General features: G+C 39.6%; 2 protein-coding genes across 2 annotated transcripts; one reads left to right on the top strand and one right to left on the bottom strand.

The window, feature by feature from the left end:
- The first annotated feature begins 3200 nt into the window (after window positions 1-3200).
- Window positions 3201-18158, top strand: LOC129766925 (uncharacterized). Its single transcript, XM_055767526.1, has 2 exons — window positions 3201-3204; window positions 16711-18158. The coding sequence occupies exons 1-2, from the start codon at window positions 3201-3203 to the stop codon at window positions 18156-18158; spliced, it is 1452 nt and encodes a 483-aa protein (XP_055623501.1).
- A 3025-nt stretch (window positions 18159-21183) lies between these two features.
- LOC129766924 (uncharacterized) lies at window positions 21184-26495 on the bottom strand. The gene is made up of 3 exons (XM_055767525.1): window positions 26242-26495; window positions 21537-25314; window positions 21184-21480 (listed from the first exon to the last, which is right to left on the bottom strand). Exons 1-3 carry the CDS (start codon window positions 26493-26495, stop codon window positions 21184-21186), a joined length of 4329 nt encoding a protein of 1442 aa, XP_055623500.1.
- Between the last annotated feature and the right edge of the window lie 420 nt (window positions 26496-26915).

Genomic DNA, 26915 nt, shown 5'->3' with positions numbered 1-26915 from the left:
AATTCAGAAATTCACTAGAAATACGCTATTGGCCGATAATGTTTGCTAGTTAGAACTAGTTGCAGAGGGTAACTTAATTTAAACCTCCATCTAGTTGGACATTTCTAAATACTCGAAGCTGCACAGGGCGCGCGCGCTCTCGAAAGTGACAACCAATCCATTCACGCAAAACGGAGTGTCCGGCCCGGTTTGGCCCGTTTAGTCCGTTCGGCGCGGTGTGAGTGTAGGTCAACGACTTGTCAAGATTAAGGAAGAATTTCCTCCTATTGCGAGCGCAGCAGCCGGCTCCCAACATAACCCCAATTTTCTTCCGGAGAACCAGTTAAGCGACGTACTCCGCGAAGGTGCTTTCGGTGTATGCAAGCGAAATCCCACAGCAACGGGCTCTCGGAATCTAAGGGTGGGTTTAGACTAGTGATATATTCATGTGAAGAAATATGATGAGATTTATAGAAAGCGCATCAACCGTTTACACTAGCGTGAACTTCTATAATGAATATATTCATATTTTCGGTGAATTTATTCACCTCAAGTAGAACTGCATCCAACTTTAGTGATTTCTCACCAGTGAGAAATTCACAATTCACATATGCTGAATGTATTCAAGTTATATATATCTCGAATAAGTGTATCATATTTATTCTCACCCGTTTACACCTATTTTCACGTGAATAAATCCATCTATCGCTATAGACCTCCCTAATGTAAACTCGCCATAATAAATAATATTTGCGCCGTGGCCGTGTGTGGAGGATATTTTTGTTGCTGGTTTTTGTTTGCGTTTGCTTCTCTCCCGATTGCATTTTATTTATGTGTAAAGAGTGCGCACGTGATCACTAGAGCTAGAGTTGAACATAACCTCTAATGCCGTGGTTGGCCCTCGGATAGAATTGAACACGGGTTCGCTGCGTATGGAGCGAGAAATAAACGTCCACAAACCTTGCGGGATTTGCGCTGTGCTATTTAAGTAAATTTTAATTAGTTTTTCATTCAACCAGATTAATGACCATAATCATTATTCACACAACCAGTTTGGCTCCACATGATCAGATCTGCCCCAACAATGCATAGATGCGTGGCCAAAAGTATGGGGGATGGGGATACAAATCTGATTCTTAAAGCTCCCTTTGCTAATGCTAACTCTCAGCAGTGGCAGCGTTGCATGATTTTAGTACAAATCTATGCAAAACGAGAAGGGAAAAAATGGTCACTGCCATCATTTTTTGAGTGTTTTCCCTTTTTTCATACATTCTGTTCAAGAAATTGCACATTCAGCGGTAATAAAGACAGAGAAACAATTTCTTCCAGCAGATTCAGTGCTCGGAGAAAGAAGCCACTTCAGTAGGGAAAATGCATGCATGGAGTGCTCCAGAAGTGGATACAACTTTCGGTTTTATGCTCCCATATCAAATGATAGAATTGAAACTGATAAAAAAGGCAAAACCCTCCATATCGTGCGTGTAAGAGTTAGTTGTAGGAGCAATGATGTGAATATGTCGTTCTCGGTTCTACGGAACAGTACCATTGAGTTATTGCTGTGTTTCATTGGATTAACCTTTGTTGGAAGCCGACTGTCCACCTGACAGATCCACTTATCAAACGAATGGTGGCAGAAAACATACCTAGCTTCCTAGCATTTGCTATACTGTGACAAACAGGATAGGTGTGACTTGTTTAACATTAGGTATATAGTAATGCATCGAAATCCGGACGAAATCGAAGCGCTAAAAATATATTTTCTCAAAATCTCATCAACGAAAGGGCTTGACTAGTACAACACAGTCATTGATGAAAAATGGAAATCCAAGATGGCGGCCGCTACAAAATGGTGGATTACATGCTTTCTCTAAACCCAATCAATATGGGTATCAAATGAAAGGGCTTCACTATTAGAATACAGTTATTGATGAAAAATATAATTCCAAGATGGCAGCCACGACAAAATGGCGTATTACATATTTTCTCAAACCCCATCAATATGGGTATCAAACGAAATAGATTGACAAGTAGAACATGGTTATTTAAGAAAAATACAAATCCAAAATTTTGAAGAAATTGTTGAATGGTTTTATTGCAGAGAAATATACTAATGATACAGATATTGTACTAGAAACTAAAAAATTAAATAAGTATAAAAACACTTTTTAAGTTCAGCGGTTTCATTATAAATAAACATAATAATAATACAGATGATGTACTAAAAGCTACAAAATAATTAGGCAAGTAGCAGTTAGTAGTTATCACTCCCCTTTCTTTATTAATCTAGGGCATTGATGAGAGTAAAATAAAATCATGGAACATGTAATGAAACAACTAATTGTAGATAATAGAAATCTGACGTAGCCCATTTTGGATTAGCATTCTTCATAAATAACTGTGTTCAATATGTGTATCAAGCCCTTTTATTTGATACACATATTAATGCAGTTTAAAAATTATATATGATTATATATAATTTGATATAATATAATTTGAGGTGGCGGCCGTTTTGGATTTGCATTTTTCATAAACAACTATGTTCTACTAGTCAATCCCTTTCGTTTGATTCCCATATTGATGAAGTTCTGAGAAAATATGTATTCCACCATTTTGTAGCGACCGCCATCTTGGATTTATATTTTTCACCAATAATTGTATTCTACTAGTCAAGCCCTTTCGTCTGAAACCGATATTGATAAGGTTTGTAAAAAAATATATATGGCTCCATTTTGTGCTGGCGGTTCATTTTGGATTTGATTTTTTTTATAAATAACTGAGTTCTTCTAGTCAAGCCCTTTCGTTTGATACCCATATTGATTGGGTTTAGAGAAATATATCATTTTATAGCGACCGCCATTTTGGATTTTCAAGAACATGAAATACGCAGTTTTATAATGACTATATAGATAAAGGTGTGTTCCAAATTTCAGATCAATCGGTCAACAGGAAGAGTTAAAATTTCTATTAATGTGGGACAACGCTTCAGACAAAGTTACAAAGTTACCCACGTACATACAAACGGATCATATATTCGACCCCGTCCTGTAAACCGAAGAGTTTTGCGGTTTCCCGGATCGAAAATCTTTGCTCCACACTCGATACACCATACTAAAGCTTCTAACATACCCTTATGCAACTCCGTCAATGAGAAGTTCGTCAACTTTTGACCGTCCGGATTTAAAATCATTTTCTGAATGTGCTTTCTATTCCGGAGTCCGGACATGGGTTTGTTAAGTTCACATCGATTTTTGATTTTTGACATTTTTTTGTTAGCTGTTAAGGTACTATGTTTGATACTAAACTAAATTGACACAATATTAACTATAAGTCACATTAATTCAACATGCAAAAAATGTCATGGTTTTGGCATGATATTGAATGTAATGAAAAAGTGTCCGGATGGAAAAGCGTCCGGATTCAGAAGCATCACTGTAACAGAATACTAGCATTCAGTGGACTGGAGTGTGAAATATTCATCACCCTCCTTTTTCGTTGTAGAAAATTTGAATTGGATTCACGCGTCATGGAGTATCAATTGGATGAAGTAGATATTCTGTCAAATATGTACCATGAATCTGTAATTTTATATCTTCCTGCAGAACATTTTTATTTTTATTTCTTTTTTTAAGTTTGGTACTAAACATCACCAAAATAAAAGGATGGTGTTCGGAAATCGTCATTCAAATTCGAGAGAGCAAACCCGTGAATTAAATATCTCCTACGCGACTGTTCGTCATATTTTGGTTGATGTTTTGGGCACGAGAAATGTCATAGCACAACACGAGCCAAAAGAGCTCAGTTCATCAAATTCTTATCCCACGTTCATCCAACGCATAACTACTGGTGACGAGACATGGGTGTGCGATTATGACATGCAAACGAGTTTTTTTTCAAATCATCAGCATGGACCGCTGCAAATGGCTCGAAACTGAATAAACTGCATCAAAGTCGATCAATAGTGAATGCTGATTGTTTTCTTCGATATTCGTGATGTTGTCCATTCGGAATTTCCATCCGGAGGGCCAAACGGTCAACAAAAAGTGTTGGCGTTATGGCGTTATCAGGCGTTTGAGAGAGCAAATTCGTCGCAAATGGTCAGATTTGAGAGGAGAAAACTTCGATCTCGTACCACGATAATGTTCCAGTTCATTGAACGATTATTGTGAACGAATTTTTGATAAAAAATTACCCGAAAGTGATTGAATGAGCACCGTATTCTCCAGATATGGCCCCGTGTAACTTTTTCCTATTTTTCAAACTCAAATTACCGTTTCTGTTTTGCTGTTTTGTCAATATCGTAGTACAGATTTTATTCAATGTGTATTAGTTGAAAAAATATTTTTTCCCTTTTACATGTTATTAATGTTTGGTAATTCGTCATTAAAAACGGTTGTGAGATGTAAACAGTTTCAACAAATGATTTCAAACTTTACCTTGAGCAACTTTTGGGTAGCACATTAACAAAATATTGAATGTGAATATTATCGAAATAATTTACTATTTGAAAATAATTTTCATGTTTTGTGGGGACCAAGCCACAAGTCATCTCATACCATATTTTTCTAAAATTTCTCCATTCTGGAAATGTGATCAAAACTTCGGCTAAGGCTTTAATTTTTATATACCATGAATAAAAAAAATGGTTTTAGAGTTTTTTTTCAAAATAAAACTATTTCGTATATTTTTCTTCAAAGCACAATTAGTTCCCTACAACAACCAGTCTTTATAAATTAAAATGTGTTGCTAAGCGAAAAACTTGAGAACAGATCTTCCGATTTGAGGTGTCTTTATTCAATTGTGTTCGCCTCTGCTTAAAGATCAATGTTACGGCTAGAAAAATCAGAAAATTCTTGGAAAACTTTCAAGGGAAATGAGAAAGTTGGAACATTGAATATGTTCTACATTTACATCATTTTAAGCGTTGTTAGGTCATTCGGAACATTGAAAATAAAATATATGAATGAAAAATAAACATTTCTGTATAAAATATGTATTCCATATAATGGAATAACGTGATTTTGCGGAAGTGATTGAAGAATCTTGAACGAGAATTGTGTCTGATAATATTTTTATAGGGCAATTCCAAAACACACATGAAACAAATATTTCTGCACAACTCGAGAACTAATCAAGCAAACGGAATCAAATTTGTCATGTGCAGGTTTTAGAGAGCACGATACGTTTCTATGGTGCTTCGACACTTTGGGGGAGGCCAAATAACTCGAGAAGTCAGCAAGCAAACGGAACCAAATTTGGCATATGCAGGTTTAAAAGGGCAAGAAATGTTTTTATTGTGATACGACACTCCTCTCCTCTTTTTCATACAAATGAAACAAAAATTTCTGCATATCCCGAGAACTAATCAAGCAAAGGGGTAAGCACGACACTCGAGGAAGGAATCGTCATATCTGAGATGTTTTTTTCTTATATTTTCTGTATCAAATATGTGTGCCTTGTAACATGTTATATGCAAGGGGTTGAAAAATTTTGAACGAGAATTGTGTCTAAAAATAATGTGATATTACAATGACGAGTTTTGGTAGAAGTACTAGGAAATTCATAGTAAAAGGAAATTGTAAAGGGTCAATTAGAAGATCAATCAATCAAAAGTTCTGCGATTGGACCAATGAACGTGCACTTAGCAAGAAAACGTGAATGTTTGAAGGTATTGATAACAAAAAAAAACCATTTTGGGCGGAACTAAGTTTGCGAGAATTAATTAAGCAAACGAACCCAAATTCGGCGAGTGGACGTTTTAGGGTACAATAAATGTTTTTATGGTGGATAGACACACCTCCTCCTTTCTAGGGGGGGGGGTGTTCTCCCATACAAATGAAACACAAATTTCAGCATAACTCGAGAACTAATCAAGCAAACGGATCCAAATTCAGCGTGTGAAGGTTTTAGGGTGCAATAAATATTTCTATGACGGATAGACACACCTCCCCCTTTTTAAGGGGAGGGGCTGCCATACAAATGAAACACAAATTTTAGTATAACTCAAGAATTAATCAAGCAAACGAACTCAAATTTGGGAATTGGAGGTTTTAGGGGGAACCATGTTGGATAGACAAGGGGGAGGCGGTTCAAAATTAATTTTGGGCGGGACGAAGTCAGCTAGTTTACTATAAAAAGACAATAAATTAGAATATTTTTTTGAATATCTCGAGAATGGCTGCATTTAAAAGCAAATTGATAATGAGCTTTTTTATTTCAAATCACACCAGAATTCAAAATTTGTGGCTAAAAATTATTTAAAACATACAAAAACTCGATATTTCAAAAATTCATAAAAATAAGATGTTCCACAAAATTCGTCAAAAATAGTTTTCACCTTTTGGGCTTTTTGTAAATTTTCTACATGACTTCTATTTTATATAAACAAATTTTAAAAAACGTGGTTTAGATATTGCATATTGAAGTTTATTTTTTTGTAAATAAAAAATAGTACTAATTATTTTATCATTGTATAATTTTTTCTCGTTTAAACAACAATACTCTATAACACTTTCTAAGACACTTCTATAAATTATCAATGATTTCTCTTACTAAAATGGATACACCCTTTTCAAAAGTTAAACTTAAGTCAAAAAATTTCCAATTGCTGTGGAAAACTCATTTTACCTACAACCCAAACGGAATACAAACTTTAAATTAATTTAAATAGCTTATATTTAGAGTCAATTGACGAGTTTCATTGCAACTCGACTGGTCGTTGGCAGCACCAACTCAGATAGCAGTGGAACGTTGTGGGTGTAAAGACATGGGTCATTTAAGCAACTTTGCATACTTGAAATATTCGAAAAATAATTAGACAACTTTTTGGAAAAAGCCAAATTTTTTTTCCTAAATTTTTACAAAAATTTACAACTTAAAAACTATGATACCTACAAAATTCATGTCAAAAGATGAAATGTAGGAAATTGTTTAAATTTTTACGAAAAAATACCAACAAAAAATTTCGCTGATAAAAAAAGGTAATTTTAAAAATTAAAATTAATTTTTCTCAAAAACGTATTTTTTTTAAATTCCCAAAAATATCTATATAAATAGCCTTTAAAATTTCCAACAAGTCGTCCATACATTGGAAGATGGGTACTTTTACAGGGAAAAAGTTTTTCTAACAAAAACTTTTTTATATTTTCTTTGAAAAAAAAAAACAACTAATCCTAATTTTGTTTAAAGTCAAGATAACGATATAGTGTATTCGACAAAGTTTTAGATCTTATTAAAATATGATCTTTTGTCGAAGACGTCAACTTTCTATCTGTGATAGTTTTTGGAGTATAAGTCGTTTTTGTATGAAGACTCCTGAAAAAAATAATGTTTTGCTCGTAGCATTTTTGTATGTAAATTCTCACGTTTGACATGTTCTTGACATGTTTCTAAATAGAGAAAAGTTAGCAGAGCATGTGAATTGCGATAATTTATACATAAAAATGTTAAGAATTAAACATTAATAGTATTTTCAAGGAAAAAAATGAAAAAGTTGTTGCTCGAAAAACTTTTTCCATGTAAATGTGCTCATCGTCCGATGTATGGAAAACTTGTTGGAATTTCTAAGGGATATTTATAATATTTTTTTTTTTTTCAGAATTTTATATGCGAAAACAACGAGGAATATGAATTTTAGTTTTCAAAATATTTTTTTTCAATGATTTTTTTCCAAAAAATTCTATTATAATTTTCAATGACAACCTAAGTCATTTCCTACATTTCATTCTCTGACCATCTTTTTGTAGATGTTATAGTTTCTAAATTAAGATTTTTCGAAAAAGAGTTAAAAACTCAAAATTAAAAAAAAATATATCAAACCTACAAAATTGTAGTCAAAGAATGGAATGTAGGATATTATTTTGGTTTTCATTAAAAATTATTATAAAATTTTTTTGGAAAAAAATTTCATTGAAAAAAAAATATTTTGAAAATTAAAATTCATCTTTCTCGAAAACATATGCTTTCAAAATTCTGAAAGAAATAGATGTAAATAGCCCTTAAAATTTCCAGCAAGTTTTCCATACATCGGACGATGGGCACATTTACATGGAAAAAGTTTTTGGAACAACTTTTTCATGTTTTTCTTTGAAAAAATGCTATTAGTGTTCAATTGGTAACATTGTTTTGTATAAATTATCGCATTTTAAATGCTCTGCTAACTTTTCTCTATTTAGAAACATGTCAAGAACATGTCAAACGTGAGAATTTACACATAAAAATGTTACGAACAAAACATAATTTTTTTCAGGAGTCTTCATACATATATTATATTCCAATATATTCCAAAACCTATAAAAGATAGAAAGTTGATGTCTTCGACAAAAGTTTATACTTTAACAAGATCTAAAACTTTATCGAATACACTATATCGCTATCTTGACTTTAAACAAAATTAGGATAAGTTCCATTTTTTTCAAAGAAAACATATATATATATATATATATATATATATATATATATATATATATATATATATATATATATATATATATATATATATATATATATATATACATATTTTTTTTTTTTTTTTTTTGAAAATTAAAAAAAAAAATACTTTTTTGAGAAAAATGAATTTTAATCCTTTTTTTGTCAAAATTTTAACAATTTCCTACATTCCATCCTTTGACAACAATTTTGTAGGTATCATAGTTTTTGAGTTATAATTTTTTGTAAAAAATTAAGAAAAAAAAATTAGCTTTTTCCAAAAAGTAGTCTCATTGTTCTTCGAATATTTCAAGTATACAAAGTTGCTTAAATGACCCATGTCTTTACACCCACAACGTTTCAATACTATATAAGATTGTGCTGCCAACTCTTAAGACAAGTTGGCATGAAATTCGTCAATTGCTTCCCACCATCCTAAATTCATCGCGAATGTATTGATTGACAGATTTGAGATTTTTTTATTTAAAGGGCTCAGAGTATAACGTTTATTCCATTTTAGTCTTCAAAACGGCCGTTTAAAATATTAATCGATGAATAGTTCCTGAAGTGAACCCACGAACGTTCGCTTAGTATGAGAAGATTTTTTTTTTTTATCTGTATTATAGTAATTTTCAACTCATTTGGCTGGTTCGTCAATTGTACTTCCATTTTTGGAAGAATGTCAGGAGTGAGAATTAAACTCTTGACCTTCAACGTGAGAGGCATGGATGTTACCACTACGCCAGATCGCCTCCAGCAGTGTTTGGATTTCGATCAAAATCAAAAGATACACAATGTGTCATGCAAGTAAACTCTCACGAACATTTAACCAAATATGAGAGGATCATTCAGATACTTGTATGAATGTCAGTAATCACTTGTGTAATATTTAGTGATTAAACTAAGGATTCCCGGAATAAAGCGCAGGAGAAAACGACTGCAACAGAAACCACCGCTTATAAAATGTGTAGTAGGCTATAAATATTGTGGCGCGGTATTGTATTTCAAAACAAGAATTAACCGGGCAAACGTATCGCCCCAGGCAAACGTAACGCCCCGGGCAGACGTATACCGTCCGACGCTCGCTAGAGCTCGGTCGGACATTGCTAAAGGATCGTATCCTATGTTTCAAACTAACCGGGCAATCAGTGGATCCCAGGTTTGCGTGCGAGACACCGCCGCTTCCGACGGCGGGTCGGCGGTGGACTCGGATTGCGTCATCTTGGCGGCATGGGCCGCCTCGATTCCTTATCCTCGCCAAATGGGGACTTCGTCCCCATTACATTGTCCTCAGAATAAATTTCGAAAAACGAGAACAAGAGAATAAATTTATAATAGAAATGTGAGGCACATGATGTTTTTCCCGCGCCAAATATTTCTAGCCTACTACACTTTTTCTAAGCGGTTGTTTCTGTTGCAGTTGTTTACTGTGGCGATTTATTCCGGTCACCAAACTAAGAGAGGAACGAAGACTGTTGATTGCATATCCGATTTGTATCAAACATTGCATACCATTTTCGAAGCCTGCATACAAGTTTGAACTCATACATAAAATCATACAATAATCATACAGTTTGCACTCTCTGAGACTTAAAAATCAGGATCTGCTACATTAGCTGAATATGAATCTTTCGCTTTGCGTTGTCCGTACGATCCTGCTGTTTCATGATGCATGGAGAGGTCGGTATGCATATGTTAGAGGCAAAGAAGAAAATAAGCTTTCTGCACCGAAAGCGTATATGATAGCTTTGCTTGCATGCTGGTGTGCAATGAAGTGCGAGCCGATGCAGAGTTGTCTCGTTTTTTTTTGTGTCGTGATTTGCAGCACATAACAACAATAGAATACCGCTGGGGGAAATGTTTCTTGAAAGATCATATTTGAACGAACGAAAGCGATTTTTTCAATGAGTGGATCAATTGGCAAACACTGGCCTCCAGTATGAGAAGATGAATGTTTGAACATAATCTAATATTTTTAACATTGTGTAGGAGATAAATCTCGGACAGTACTATAAAAGAAACGCTTAGCTCGGCTATACAAAGTCAACTGCCTTTATTTCGTTTAATCCACTTCTCATTGCCCCGAAAATACGCACAATAGTACCCAATACAAATTTGGTTGTGTTGCGAGCACTAGAGTGGTGCCCAAAAAATTTCAAAATCCGGATTACAACAACAATTGTTTATTTTAGTTATTTCTCGTAAAGATTAACGAAAGTAAATATTGTTATTTTTTAAAGTAAACTGAAAACTTTATTTAGTTAGAATAATCTGATTAAGGTCAAATAAGAACTTTTCGTTTGACAACTTGTTGGCATTTCTATTATGTATCTTTCATAAAACATTGTTTGGTTCATTCAGAAATGCGAGCACAAAAGGAAAAACAAATTGACACATATGGCAATTTCGATAGAAGTGGAAATGCAAGCCACGTGGCTGGAATTGGGAATGATAGTTATGACGACGACAGTGTTTCGAAGTTTAAGGTTAAAGATGCACCTCGCTCTGATAGCTTCGTCGCTGAGAATGTCGATTAAATAATAGAAATGATCAACGTTGAGCAACAGGCTGACCCTTTCCGATTGCTTCTGTAGACACTGCAATAAGGCTAGATACAAGAAAAAGCTCGAAGTATGGAGTTAATATAAAAAAACCTCACCCAATTTCCATCCGTAACAAAAACGAACCTTTGCAGGAGCGGATGAGAACTGGTGATGGAACATTAGTCACTTACGATATCGTCGAGCGAAAACGATCGTGTGGAACATAGGTTCAACAAGTGATTCTAGACAAACAGTGATTTAATTTATATTTGCGTTCGGAATTCCATTCAATATTTGCAGTTTTTGTAATACGACAGAAATTTCACACTGAACAACCTGTGAATGGAGAAAACAGAGAAAATTTTTTCTGAGTGTGTAAAGAGTTTAGTTATGAGATAAACAATTAGATTGATTAGTACAAGAAGCGAGAAATCCAAAAAAATACCAGGGAAAATCGTTTTGATGAGTGTTATGTGAAACAAAATTCTGAAGAAATAAGAACAAAAGAATTAGGGGACCCGGGGCAAGAGTGCCACATTAAGCTAATATTCGTTTTTGAATGCTCTTTCGTTATATCTTTTACCATTTTTTTGCTGGTTTGTTCATTTATACTCCTATTTAGGTGTAGCTATGCATCAAATTGTTCAAAAGTTATGTTTACTATGAAAATGTTTCATTTACAAAAATGATGTTTTTGGCTTGTATTTTTCCAGTACGGGGCAAGAGTGCCAATCTTATAAAACTATAATTTTTGATGAAAAAAGCACTGTGAATTTCACGGTGGTTCCAAAGAACGCACACTCAAGTTCTGGTGGCGTTCTCGAAAACCGGCAAGTCAATCTTCTCCGGCCAATTTGGATGTTTTGCCAATGAGTGATCTAAATTATTTCACTTTGCGATTTTATACCCTAGGTTCAGGATGTCGTGTGTTGTCAGCCCATAAAATAACTTCTGCATATTAGGGATGTGACTCACGAGTTACTCCTCCTGTTGTTTAGAAAACACAGTTTTAAAACGGCCTAACTTCTGCACATATTTGGCCAATGTTCTTCTGGGCAAACTATATTCCTCCGCAGCTCGTCTCCATGATTTACAGAATGTACGGCAACAACCATAGTTTCCATCTGCCACTGGTTTCGGAACGAAATCCGTTCATATTTACAAAACCATGACCACAACAAACACAACCACGATTACATTATTTGCGTTTGACAGATCGAATTCGAGGTTACGACTATGGCATTTTTACCCCGTTAATAATGGCTCTATTTGCCCCGGAAGTTGAGAGATAACTAATTTATTTTTTATTGAAATAAATGTGTACGATTTAAATTAGTTCATTCAGTAAGTCGAAGAAAAATTATTATTCTATTTGTATTTATGGGTGGAGTCATGCAAACATATAGAAACTGAGGGTATTTCGTTAAGTTACGACTGTGCGTTCTTATATAGATTGCAGTTATAAGAAGCTCAGTTAGTATTTATCTGTTTTTCAATAAAAAAATATTTAAGGTTCTGGTTGATAATATGTGAGATATATGCAGTATCTGTATAAAACAAAGTTCTGTAGTTAAATAATTGTAAAAGATGGAAATAAGAAAAATTATCAGCAAAGAAAAAGTCTCGAAGTCCACATCAACATAATAAATCTTTCGTAGCCGAATATAAAAATTGACGTTCGAAGTTCACTCAAGCCCAATAAAGTCACCAGCCGTCAAAACCCACCATGCGTTTCCACTGTTCGGTGCACGGAGAGAAAGTAAGACGCCAAATCACGCCGATGGCGTTCAACTCCAGACGGCGACCGGCCTGGCTGAAGGCCTCACCATGCGTATCGTTTGGATCTCTTATCAGCCCATTCTCACACGACTAATGTGTTTGTGCGCGCGCGTCATTATCACTATTACACAGTTTGTTTACATGTTCGCAGTATGGCTACAAAGCGTCGCTGACTCGGCTGAAGTGCAGTTTTAAGTGCTGCTATAATAACACCAAGGACACACTCAGATCCCTGATGTGATGTTGGGATGTGCAGGATGCGATTTGCTTCCGAAAACCTCCTTCGATCGCCAGATCAAATCATTATGCGTCCCCACTGTCCCCACCAATTTGTGAGATATTTGATTAGCCCATGGTTGAATTTTCTCTCCACACGATTTGAGCACCCCGCGCACTGCGCGTTTACTGTTTTATCATGAAAATTTCTTTGTCTCCCCGCATCACGTACGGGCGGGTAATCGCGTGAAAGCCCCACGCCAGGGCAGTGCAAGTGTGCGCCATTCGATGGGCCTCAATGCAATTTAAATATAATAATAACAACTATAATAACAAGACGAGCGCGCGATACACACTCACCTAAATATACGAACGCGCCCGGCGAAATTGGATGCGATAGTTTTTGGAGGACATCATGCAGTATGCGGTATTTGCCGAGGGGGGGAGGGGAAAATTTTCAAGTGCAAATTTTATTGGTACTGAATAACGCTACCGTGTGTACGCCGCAGCTGCCGGGTGGCAAAGTGTTTTATCAAGGGCACCATCAATCTGGCAGTTTATGACGGCTGGGGCAATCTGTGCATTTCAACCGATATTAGCAATGTTTTGTATATTTGTTGTTGCAACAACGGTTGAGTTGGGAAGCCAATAATTCGGTGCGTAAATGGTTTCATCATTTACATTATTACTTCCATGAGACTACTGGATCACCTTCGGAGGTCTCTCTGGCGTAGTATATACAGTATGCAAAAAAAGTTTATCCAGTTTATCCAGAAAATTAAAACACGGTTAATTGATGTTCAGTTTATTATTATTTAGGTAAAAACAAAGCCAATTCATGCGAGTTCAAAATACGAAAACAATATCTTGCATTTGAGACATGATGTTAAAAAAAGGTTAAACAATAAGGTTAAAAAAGTATATCCACCCCTCTGGCTCATATAGTTTCATTACTTCGTGTGACCGCCTTTGGCTTCGATAACTACTCAGCATCGTCGTGACGTCGACTCAACGAGCTTAGCAGTTGTTTCATGGGAGATTTGGTCCCATTCAGTTGATATTACCTGCCGCAATTACTGGATGCTTGTTGGTTTTTGTTCATGGAGCTTAACTTTCAAAATTTACCAGAGACGCTCGATTGAATGAAGGTCGGGAGACTCCATAACCCATAACCCATCACTCCATAACCTTAATACGCTCTTCCTTGAACCACTGTGAAAGTAGCTTTGAGGTGTGCTTCAGGTCTGCGTCTTGTGGGAACGAATATCTGCGCCCCAACTTTAGCTTCTGATATTCTGCATTTTACACTGCATTTTGTTTTTTCGAGGTGGTGAACATTTTTTATGAGGTAACTTTTTGAAATTCCAGATGACCATTCTCATTGGCACCCTATTGTACATACAGTAGCCAATAACTCGAGCATTTCTCAATAGATCGCAAAGGTTTTTGCATCAATTGATAGGAAATATATCTACGCATCTATCATAATGAATAACATTTAATTTTTCTTGAGATAAATAATTGAATAATTGTCAAATATCAAGCATTGTCAAAATGCACTATGTGCCCATTTTTGATTGGTCCATTTTGTGCTCCTCATATCGTACCGACCAAAACGGGCAACCAGAGCAGCAGCGAATAAGAATGAAGCACGATTGGAAAGGAAAAAGAACAAATTAACGAAACATTGGTCGCAGTCTCACACATGCGTAATTCTCGAGCCAGCCAGTCAGCTTAAAAATCCCCGCTCCGCTGCCGTAACGATCATTCTTTGTGTGGACACCGACTGGACAACATCGTTGCTGGACGAGCTGGACGGCGAGGGATCGAGTGCCTTTTTCAAGGCAAGAGGGCGGAGGTGGTAGCGCTGGAGTAGAGTAGAGTAGAGTTTTCAAAGGGCCTTTCTCAAGGCTAGAGACGAATGAACTGCAAAAGTTTAAAGTCTCTATAATACAATACCTTCCTTCCTTCCGTAACGATCATTCTCATTCAAACCGTACACCACATCGGTTCGCATCACAACACATCAACAAACCAACCCAAGCAGCCATGTCTGGACATGGTAAAGGAGGAAAAGTGAAGGGAAAGGCGAAATCCCGCTCGAACCGTGTTGATCTGGAGTTCCCCGCAAGGGTAACTAGGCCGAGCGCGTTAGTACCAGTGCACCAGTCCACCTAGCCGGCGTTATATAGTTTCGGCCGCCGAAGTGATCGAGTTAGCTGGCAAAGCTGCTCGCGACGATAAGAAAACCCGCATTCGGAACAGAACACATTCGGTTCGGTGGACATCAAGACAACAGGCAGTTGCAGCGAGTGGCGAGTGGCAAACGCAATCGCAAAACGGCATCAGGTAGCAGAAGAAAAAAGTTTGTTCTTTATACAAACTGCTTTGGTGGCAAATCCAGAACAAGGCGGCATCGAGGGCGTTCGAAATGGTTTTTTTCAAAACCACGAGTACTAAGTTTTCTAAATTGGAACCATTCCATAAAACAAGGCGCTTTTCAGGGCCATTAAACCTTCCAAAAAAGAGTTTAGGAAATACAGTTCAATGCTTTCTAAAACATTATCCAAAATAATAATAAAACACAAATTGATTTTTTCATAATTTGTTTGCCAGGATATGATGAGTATGTGAATTTGGCAGTTGTTCTGAGCTTATTGATTTTCACCAATTCTTAAATTGCGCTAGAGTATAAAACACGCGGACCCCAAAAAAATATCTTATTTTCTTTCAAACCGTAAACCCGTGTGGTTGTACGGCATCGGCATCGTGGACGTAACAAAGGAGGACAAGTTAAGGGAAAGGCAAAGTCTCACTCGAACCGTGCAGATCTCCAATTCCCTTTTGGCCGCATTCACTGATTGCTCCACAAGGGTAACTAGGCCGAACGGATTGGTGCCGGAGCACCAGTATACCTAACAGCGATTATAGAGTTTCGGCCGTCGGAGTGCTCGAGTTGGCTTGCAAAGATGCTCACGACAATCAGAAAACACGCATCAAGAACAGAGCAGCTTCGGTTCGGCAAGGCAACAATTAGTTTCAGTGAGTGGCAAAGTCGCATTAAATGTAATTTACTGAACAATATGTCACAAGCTGGATGGGAAGAAATTTTCCAACTGTGAAAGCTGTGGCGAGTGGCAAACGCAATAGCTAAACAGGAAGGTTTAACCGAACAAGATGGGAATATCGAGTGATAACAAAAACACAACACCAAAGGTTCTTTTCAGAGCCATCAACATATTCATAAAGAGTAAACAGTAAACTAATCCATTTTTCAGGTAGATAGGTAGGTATTCACGTAGGAGAAGAAAATAAAACAATATATTTAAAATATATATTTAACAAAAGCTGTCCCCTTTGTATAGTCCTACGTCACTCCGGTTATGTCCCCGACATTACCCACCCGTCTTTTTTTGGAGGTGAGCTTTTATTTTTGTCATTGCACACTTTAAAGAAGTCATGAAGTAAACAAAATCTAACAAAAATGGCAAAACTTGTTAATTACTTGAAAGGGTAATAGTTAATGTACAATGCTATGAGATTACGATAGTAGTTTTTGATGAAATAATCCAGAAATTGAGAAAAGTTTTTAAATATTCAAGGTGGACTTTTTGATGCCTATCATTGTGTTTGATGAACAAATGCAGAGCCATCTATGAGAAATAGCCCCCAACGCTTGCAAGGGAATTTCCGACAGTCAAGCGAAACCATAAAACCAAAATCAAGAAAATAAAAAACTAATTGACTTCCGGCAATGGACTTCCGGCAGTCTTCTCCAAGCTAAGCATCGAGGACAAAGACAAAGAAGTTCGTCGTCATCAACTGTGCCGGAACTGTTTGCGCAAAGGACACCGAGCAGATAATTGTCCCTCTTCCAGCACATGTCGCAAGTGCCATGGTCACCACCACAATCAGCTCTGCTCCGACTCATCGTCAACATTTCCCAGCGCCAAGGTTCCAGAATCATTTCAATCAAAAGAAGATCGAACACAAACAACGGATGATAAATCGTCGGTGTCGATGTCAGCAGCCCTCGGAGAAACAGTTGCTAACGCTTATTCAGGTCGTGGAGTGAAAAGCGTCGTTTTAGCAACAGCGATCGTATTGGTGGTTGACGATAGTGGTATTGAACACCACGTCAGAGCTCTTCTGGATTCCGGCAGTGAGTGCTGCTTTGCAACTGAGTCATTTGTACGACGGCTCGTAGTACAACGTCAGAAAATTAATCTCCCGATCACCGGAATAGGACAACGTTCGACACATGCTCGCTTCAAGATTGTGTCTACGGTTCGTTCGCTAGTGACTGAATACTCTGCTCCGGTTGACTTCGTCATTCTACCGCGGGTTACTGTCGATCTGCCAGCTACTTCGTTCAACATTTCATCCTGGAAAATTCCACCCGGGATCCAACTCGCAGACCCATCGTTTCACCAAAGTGCTCCTATCGACATCATATTAGGAGCCGAACTATTCTTTGATCTGTTCAAAGCCGCTGGCAGAATTCAGCTCGATTCCAATGGTCCACTGTTCGTGAACTCCGTCTTTGGCTGGATCGTCTCCGGAAGAAACTCTACTGGCCAGTCAATAGCTCCAGCATCGGTTAATATCGCCACCATCGTAGATCTCCAGCAGCAAATGGAAAAATTCTGGACTGTTGAAGAAGACAGTACCTCTGCAAACTACTCGGTGGAAGAAGCAGCATGTGAAGAACACTTCCAACGCAACGTATCCAGAAATTCCGAGGGTCGCTATATAGTTCGTCTACCTGTCAGGAACGACACTCTCTTCAATCTAGAAGACAATCGTCGTACAGCTATTCGCCGTTTTCGTTTTCTGGAACACCGCCTGTTGCGTAATGGAAATCTCCGGAAACAATACTGCGACTTCCTGGAAGAATACTGTGCCCTCGGACACATGTATCGAGTGTACGACCATGAGAATGCACCATATCCGTCCTACCATCTCCCTCACCATTGCGTTGTTCGCGAGGACAGATCAACAACAAAGGTACGCGTTGTCTTTGACGCGTCTTGTAAAACGCCGTCCGGTCCCTCCTTGAACGACGCACTCCTGGTGGGTCCAGTCATCAAAGAGGACATCAGGTCAATCATCATACGATCCCGGATTCGTCCTATAATGATGATCGCTGACATCAAACAGATGTACCGACAGATACTGGTGGACAAAGAGGACACTCCACTTCAGAGAATTGTGTAACGATTCTCCCCGGACGATCCTCTCGAGACCTACGAATTGAGAACGGTCACTTACGGGACTGCCAGTGCTCCGTTCCTCGCTACACGTGTCCTCCAACAATTAGCCGAAGACGAGCGACATGAACATTCACAGGCAGCGGTACTTCTATGTGGACGATGTGTTCTCTGGCGCAAATTCCGTGCAAGAAGCCATCGTACTTCGCCAGAAGCTTGAGTCCGTTCTCAACAAAGGAGGATTTCAACTCCGTAAGTGGGCATCGAATGAGCCAGCGGTGTTAGAGGCAATATCACTGAATAACCGGGCTCTCCAGGCATCTGTTGACTTCGATCGAGATTCGTGCATAAAAACCCTAGGCCTTCATTGGGAACCATCGACGGACAACCTGCGCTACAAGATCGACCTACCAATCGTTTCCGAGGAAAGGCTGACCAAACACATAGCTCTCTCTCTCAGATTGCTCGCCTGTTCGACCCCCTCGGCCTAGTGGGGCCGATCGTTACCACCGCTAAGCTATTCATGCAGGCGTTATGGACGCTCAAGGACAGCGACGACAAGGTTCTAGGCTGGGACCAAGAACTCCCGCCACCGATGATCGAACACTGGACATCATATCTCTCGCAACTTCCGCGACTGAACGAGCTCCGTATTCCTCGTTACGTTTTGTGTCGTAACCCAACCACAGTACAACTTCATATATTTTCCGACGCCTCGGAACGCGCTTATGGCAGTTGCGCCTATCTCCGCTCGACGAACTCTGACGAAACCATCACCGTAGCGCTTCTTACAGCCAAGTCGAAAGTAGCACCAATAAAGAAGCAAAGCATACCACGACTTGAACTCTGCGGCGCACTGCTTGCGTCACAATTGTACGGAAAAATTACGGCCTCTCTTCAACTGTCAGCCGAAACCTTCTTTTGGGTCGACGCAACGGTGGTACTCAGCTGGTTGGATTCAACTCCATCAACGTGGACAACTTTCGTGGCGAACCGTGTTTCTAAAATCCAACTCGCCACGGATGGATGTCGTTGGAACCATGTAGCAGGACAACTAAATCCTGCAGACTGCATATATTTAACAGAATGTATAGTGAGCTGTTTAATTTATATAAATAAAAATGATTTGGTGTCCGTTCCTCACGATTTAACTCAAGAACGGAGCAACGGATTTGAACAGTCAGTATCAGGATTGAAGAGTCTCAGTCTGCGTCAGGTTTATATGCTAAGAAAATTATGAAAACCATGTGGAAAGTTGAAAAAATTGGAAAGTCATTTTTTGGCAAGTTTTGTATAATCTATAAATAAAAATGATTTGACGTCCGTTCCTCACGATTCAACTCAAGAACGGAGCAACGGATTTGAACAGTCAGTATCAGAATTGAAGTGTCTCAGCCTGCGTCAGGTTTATATGCTAAGAAAATTATGAAAACCATTCGGAAAGTTGAAAAAATTAGAAAGTCATTTTTTGGCAAGTTTTGTGTATCTATATAAATAAAAATGATTTGGTGTCAGTATCAGAATTGAAGTGTCTCAGTCTGCGTGAGGTGTATATGTCAAAAGAGAAATTATATACTGCGAATATATATCGCGAACAGAGAAATAATTTCCGGGAACGTGAGTTTTCGAAATTATATTATTCAGAAATGCTATTGTGGACGGGACGAAGTTTGCCGGATCAGCTAGTAAATTATATAAATGCTTCAATTATAAATTTCAAATACCTCGATAATGGATGCTTATAGAAAGTTTATTACTGTGAGATTCTTCATGTGAAATGCGCACTTGAGTAAAATGATCATCGGAATACTTTTATTATTGTCAAAATCAAATGTGACGTGATCGTGATCGAAGTTGTCGCTATGGCTTGAAGCATTCGCACAAATATGAGAGAAAAAATGGTTTTCGAGTCATGAATAATCTAGAGGTTACTTCCAATTTTTCTTCTAAATTTATTTTTTTACGTGTACATTTTTCCATAAAGTCCGATTAATTTCCTACAACTCGTTCTTTGACAATTCTCCACTACATTCAAAGGAGCTGTAGTTTCTAATTAAAGTTTATAATAAAATGCGTACGTCATTTCCAGATATTACTATAGATCAAAAAGTCTTTCCACCCGGAGCCAAAACTTATTCTGCATTGCGGCATTGCTACTATCCTCCTCCTAACTGTAATCGTTATCTCAAAAGTAAGCAATCATAAATACAAAAATTCTATCAAATATTAAATTCTTTAGTGGGAGCACGTGTGATAAGAGAGGGCTCTGCTGGAAAGACGTCCGCATTTAAATCCCCAATCGCCATATGAGCCTGTACGAAATTAAAGCGAACACTATAGTCCGGTTTCGAAGGACTTTCTTCACTGCAATATGCAGCACCAGAAACGCACCGAAATGTATAATTGTACGCGCGTCACTTAAGCGGAATCGGATCTTTGTCACCGGATGAAACGCGTGAGCTTAACAGCCGACTGAGACGACGAAACGAATAGAAAAATACTTTGTGAGATCACACCGAATGAATTAAACACTTGTATATCGTATGATGATTTATTGGCGAAAGAGAGAGTGCATGTGGATTACATGCGTAATTTATAGTTTCTTGTGCCTATTGTTTTTCGGCAAAGCATTTTTGGGGAATTGTTCTCGGACAGTGTTCAGTGACCACGGACGACGATTTTTTCATACCGTCGCGTGAGTGTTATGTGAGAGTGTGACAATTATTTTTAACTTTTATTTTATTTAGATTCTGATCATTCCGGCCACCTTGAATCATGCCAGGTGATTCAACTACGATCATATTCCAGGCTAGTTCCAAATCCAAGATTGCGATGCGATGGACAGTTGGTGTGGTAGTCTTGCCAGGAATGATGTTTGGAGAAGTTGTCACACGTCAACCGAGAATAGAGAGAAAAAAGACCAGGTAGATCGAACGATAAAATTAGAGAATTTGGAACCGCAATTACCTGTGCTATGTGCAGGTGCGCTTCGAGCAAGTTCTCCCATTTGGGTTGCTCTACCTGGATCGTAGTTATTCGATGCTCGATGACTGGGAGAGTACCGGAAGGAGAGCAATCTTGGATACAGCGCGAACGACTTCCTTGGCTGATGCAGTCCTCAGGGTGACCACCCGGACTACACCATCCTTTCCGGGATGAAGCTTGGTGATTTTTCCAAGAGGCCATTTAGCTGAGGGAACATTGTCCTCCTTGATGATGACTATTCGTCCTTCTTCGATGCGGACAGGTGGATTACATCCTTTTGTAGCACGTGACTGCAGCTGCTGAAGATACTCTGGATACCACCGCGACCAGATGACTTGGAACCTCTTCTGGGTTAATTCCCAGTGATCCAAAGGTTTTCAGCAGTCCTCGTTAGGTCTACCTCTGGAACGGATTGCATATTCTCGCCGATCAGAAAGTGTCCTGGTGTAAGGACCTCCAGATCGGACGGATCCTGCGGCATCGGGGTGAGAGGACGAGAGTTGAGACACATCTCAACTTGTGCCAAAAGTGTCAGCATGTCCTCGTATGATATGTTGACATTTCCAATGGTCTTCAGCATATGTGATTTCGCTGATTTCACCGCGGCCTCCCAGAGACCGCCGAAATGCGGTGCGCGGGGCGGAATAAATTTCCAACGAATTTCGTTGTCGGCACACCAGTCGAATATGAGTCTCCGTTCATCCTCGTCGACCTTCAGCATGCGATAGATGCGATGTAGTGCATTCGATGCGCCCTTAAATGCCGTGGCGTTGTCAGAATTCAATTCTGATATTTTTCCTCTACGAGCAACTAAGCTGCGAAGTGCAGCTAGAAACGCTGGGGTGGACAGGTCACTCACCAACTCTATGTGAACTGCCTTGGTGGAGAAGCAGACAAAAATGGCCACATAGGCCTTGGTGGGACCGCGCTTTTTCACAGGTGACTTTATAAAAAATGGACTGCAGTAGTCCACTCCGCAAACAGAGAATGGTCTGGTTGGCGAGACTCTCGATGCTGGCAAATCGGCTGTGCTTTGTTGGACTAGTGTGGGCTTGCTTTTGAAGCAAGTGTGGCAATGGTGAAAGACGGATTTAACCAAGTTTCTTCCGCCCAGAATCCAATACTTCTGGCGGAGAGTAGCGAGCATGAATTGTGGACCTGCATGCAGTAGCTTCAAATGATAATGACTAGCCAACAAAGCAGAGAGCGGATGCTTAGCAGAGAGGACGAGTGGATGTTTGGTTTCGGTCGTCAGTGGAGCGTTGCTTAACCGGGCACCGACACGAAGGATGTTGTCTCGATCGATGAATGGGTTCAACCATTTGAGTGGCGAATTTTTCGCGACTCGTTCCCCACTTGTAAGGTTGGAAATTTCCTCCGCAAACATTTCGGCTTGCGCCAAACGACATAAGAAGTTTTCTGCTCTACGAAGTTCCGACGAATTAAGCGGATCAGGCATTACACTAGTGCTGATGACGATGTTCGATGGTTTTAAATTTTCTGAATTCTCACGTTGAGCTAAATAACGGCTATGTAGGTTTTCTATGTAGCGTTGACAGAAAGCTGTGACACGACGTAACTTGGTGAAACTCGAGAACCGACTGAATAATTCATTGCAAAATGTAGACTGTACTGACGTCATTGCAATTAATGGAGATTTTCGGCTTTCCGACAATGCACCAGCGGTTTCTTCCTTGGAAAATGAGGTGATGGGCCAGCAGTCAGAAGGAAGTGCTAACCATGGTGGCCCTCTCCACCATCTAGTGCGGGTGATAATATCTGCAGGCTGTAGTCCTCTGGAGATATCATCAGCGGGATTGTCAATACCCGCAACATGTTTCCAACAGTCAACATTGGTGTTGAGTTGGATTTGTGAAACTCGATTCGACACAAATGTTTTCCAGCGGCTTGGCGAAGCGTGTAACCATTGAAGGACCGTGGTAGAATCCGTCCAAAAGTGAACAGTCGAAGGAGTTTGAAGGGCGTTGTTAACCTTCTTGAAGAGCAGCATAGATAGATGTGCTCCGCATAGCTCTAGTCTAGCAATGGAATGTCGGGTTGACAATGGGGCGACCTTTGACTTGGAAGAAAATAATTGGACCGAGATTTTATCGGATGTTTCAGTCCTGACGTAACAACAGGTACCATATGCGTTTTCCGACGCATCAGAGAAGAAATGAAGCTGAATGCTGACGGAGTCAGGCATCGATACAAATCGCGGGATACGAGTTTCACTAAGGAGATTGAGTGTAGAATGGAACTGTTTCCATTCTTCTTGCAGTTTCAATGGGAGGGGAGTGTCCCAGTCCCAGCTTTGGCCGTTGTGCTTCAGAGCCCACAAACGCTGCATGAACAGTTTGGCCTTAGAAATCGTAGGACCGACTAGTCCGAGCGGATCGAAGATCCGTGCGATGTATGACATCACCTTTCGTTTTGTCAGGACGGCAGAGGGAAGCGGCAAATGAACATTGAACCGGAGTGTGTCGGACTTTGGTTCCCATACAAGACCAAGAGTGGAGACAGCTTGCTCGTCCTGGAGGCTACGGTACGGAAGAATGGCCAAATCCTCTGGCGGCACATCCTCAAGAACTTCAGTTGCATTAGATGCCCACTTTTTCAGAGGAAACCCAGCGGAGCTGAGCATTGCGGATAATTCCCGACGAAGTTTGATTGCTGATTCTACGTCTGCTGCACCAGTGAGCAGATCATCGACATAAAAATCTTCCCGAAGTGATCTCACTGCGTGGAAATCTGATCCACCATAATCATTTGCAAGTTGCTGGAGTGTTTTCGTCGCAAGGTAAGGAGCAGACGATGTACCGTAGGTAATCGTCTTCAATTGATATGTAGAAATGGGATCGTCTGGACTCGATCGCCACAGAATGCATTGAAATGACTGATCATCGGGGTGAACCAGTACCTGCCGGTACATTTTTTCAATGTCGGCAACAATTACAACATGATGTATCCGGAACTTCATGACGATGGAAAGTAAGTCACGTTGGACGACAGGACCAACCAGTAATGTGTCGTTTAGCGAATAACCAGAAGCTGACTTGCACGATGCATCAAACACAACCCTGGTTTTCGTTGTGGTGCTTGTCTCTTTGAATACTGAGTGATGTGGTAGGTAAAAATGAGGTATTGTATCATTCACAGGTCCCTTAAGCTGCTCCATGTGTCCAAGTTGCACATATTCATCCATGAAGCGATGATACGCTTTCCTCGTGACTGGATCTCGCTGCAATCGTCGCTCTAAACTAAAGAGTCTGCGTTCGGCGACAGATCTCGAATCTCCCAGTATAACTTCCGGTTTTTCTGTTCTGGGTAGACGAACGACGTATCGCCCTGATGGATCACGAATAGTTGTTGTTTTATATAATTCTTCACAATAATTTTCTTCGTCGGAGAACGAAGAACAAGTTGGAACAGTTTCTATCTCCCAAAACTTCTGAAGTACTGTTTCCAGACAATCATTTGCGGTGGAAAGGAAACAAACGTTTGGCGTTTGTGAAATGGAATTGGTCGTAGAACCAGACACCGCCCATCCGAATGGCGTTTCAGCAAGCCATGGACGATTATTCCCAAGTGAAATTCTTTGTCCTGTATGCAGTTCCCAGAATGATTCACTCCCTATGACGAGGTCAATTTTCCCAGGGACATTGAACTGAGGATCAGCCAATACAACATTAGGGATGTTCCATTCCGACGTATTGATAGGAACGGTCGGCAGCTCTGCCGATGGATGCTTCAAAACTAGAAATTCCATCTTCGTGGAGAATGGTTGAAATGGTGATTCGATAGTGGCGGTAATCGCGCTCCTAATCTTCTGTGTTGATAAACCGATTCCTGCGATGGAAACGTCTACCTTGGTGCGACGATTGAAGAGGCTCTTAGCCAGCTGTTGCGACATAAAATTCGACATTGATGCTGAATCGAGTAGTGCCCGTGCCTTATGTGTGTTTCCGTGATCATCAACAACATTGAGGACAACCGTTTCCAGCAAAACCGTGGGGCATGCGGATTGGACCGTCATGCTAACCTGAGATGTAGCCGAAGAACTACTGGAGGGATCCACGCGACCTGACGTGGATGGAAGCGATTGTTGAACGGGAGAAGACGATGATACGGAAGAGTTTTGCGACACTTTGGCTGAATCGTGCAGCAACGTATGATGCCTGTCATGACAAGTACGACAGGAGAATTTAGAATTGCACTTCTTCACATGATGACCGGAGCTTAAACAATTCCAACACATTCGTTTCTGCGAAACTAATTCGCGACGTTGACGGACATTTTTCGTAAGAAACACAGGACAATTTCGAAGGTTATGGCTGTCTGAGCAGGATAGTATGCACTGAACTTGAGAACTATTCACTGCGTTTGCGGAAAATTTCACTCTTGGAATTTGGTGTGTAGTTGTCGTCTTTGATAGTGAGGGTTGATGGTGATCTGAACCGACGGTATTCAAAATACGAACTCTTTGGTAAAGGAATTCAACAAATTCATCGTATTTGACATCATCTTTATTGCTTGTTTTTTCCTCCCAAGCCCTCAAAGTAGATTGATCTAATTTATATGAAAGTAGGTTAATAAGCGGTGTGTCCCAATGGTGTACATGCTCGTCTAATTTTGCGAGAGCTCGTACATGACGCTGAAAGTCGTCGATCAGCCCGTGAATGCGTTTGCCTATTTCTTCTTTCACTACTGGCAAGTCGTAAAGAGCTCGAAAAAGTTGTCTTTTTAGAAAACGACGGTTATCGTACCCCTTAAGCAGGACCTCCCAGCTGACAGCGTAATTATCTGCTTCAATATCGATGGATTCAAACGGCTTCTTTGCTTCTCCTTCAAGTGACTGCAACAAGTATTGCAATTTGGCGACGGTGGAAATGTCCCCATTCGAGTGGACCATGGACGTGAATGTGTCCCTAAACGACAACCAACGTGAAAAATCACCATTGAATTTGGGGAGGTCGATTTTCGGAAGACGAAGGTGAAAATTGGTAGGGTACGATGATGAATTCGCAGTAATCGATGTATTTAACAAAGTTTGATTTGCATCGTTCGAACGTCTGGACAGGAGGAAACCCTTCGCTTCACAAAACCGTTGTTCAAAATCGACACGTTCTTCCAAATGCGCTTCCAGCATCTCCGATTTGTCTAGTCTCTCAATGGCATCCTGAACTTCGAGAAAACTAGCGTTGACACGATCCAAAGACTCTAATCGTACCGAGATTTGATGAGTATCACGCTCTGCGTCGTAATTCTCAATAAATTTTTCGATTGCGTCACGTGTTGCAAAAAGTCCTTGCTGTTGAACCAAACGCTCAGCCAGCATTTTCTCCTCTTTCGGTGGCATTGTGATCCAATCAATGAAATTCTATTCGACAAAAACTAGCTGATCTCAGGCGAAACCGAACCAAACGAGAACAATACACAAATCGAATCGATGCTCCTTCCCGTCGCGGTGTATTGATCTATCACGATCGCGAAATCGAACGGAAGTGAGCAGTTTATTTAATCGAATCGTGAATCTCCTTCCCGTCGCGAACGTACCCACTTCTACGCGGTATCGCAAATCGAGGGCGCGAAACGGTTTTCCACTCGATTCGCGTACCGTCAATCACCAATTGCCACAATGACTCTAATAATCAGTCACCCAACTTTGAATTGTATGTATAAAACTTAATTGAAGCTACTGCAAATCACATGCGAATAATATGGAACGTACTCACCGGGAAACTCGACCGGGAAATGTGATTTTTAAGAATGGTGCTCC

This window comes from Toxorhynchites rutilus, chromosome 2, assembly GCF_029784135.1.
Source record: "Toxorhynchites rutilus septentrionalis strain SRP chromosome 2, ASM2978413v1, whole genome shotgun sequence".
NCBI lineage: Eukaryota > Metazoa > Arthropoda > Insecta > Diptera > Culicidae > Toxorhynchites > Toxorhynchites rutilus.
The sequence above is the reverse complement of the archived record's forward strand: the minus strand, read 5'-3'. Positions and strand labels throughout refer to the sequence as shown.

What these genes read in the sequence shown, in the direction of transcription:
- LOC129766924 (XM_055767525.1), bottom strand. Translation starts at nt 26,495, where the DNA reads ATGCCACCGAAAGAGGAGAAAATGCTGGCTGAGCGTTTGGTTCAACAG. An exon ending in CGTGTCGATTTTGAACAACG is followed by an intron (nt 25,315 to 26,241) that starts GTTTTGTGAAGC and finishes TTGTCATGACAG; the next exon opens with GCATCATACGTTGCTGCACG. An exon ending in ATATGCAATCCGTTCCAGAG is followed by an intron (nt 21,481 to 21,536) that starts GTAGACCTAACG and finishes TTAACCCAGAAG; the next exon opens with AGGTTCCAAGTCATCTGGTC.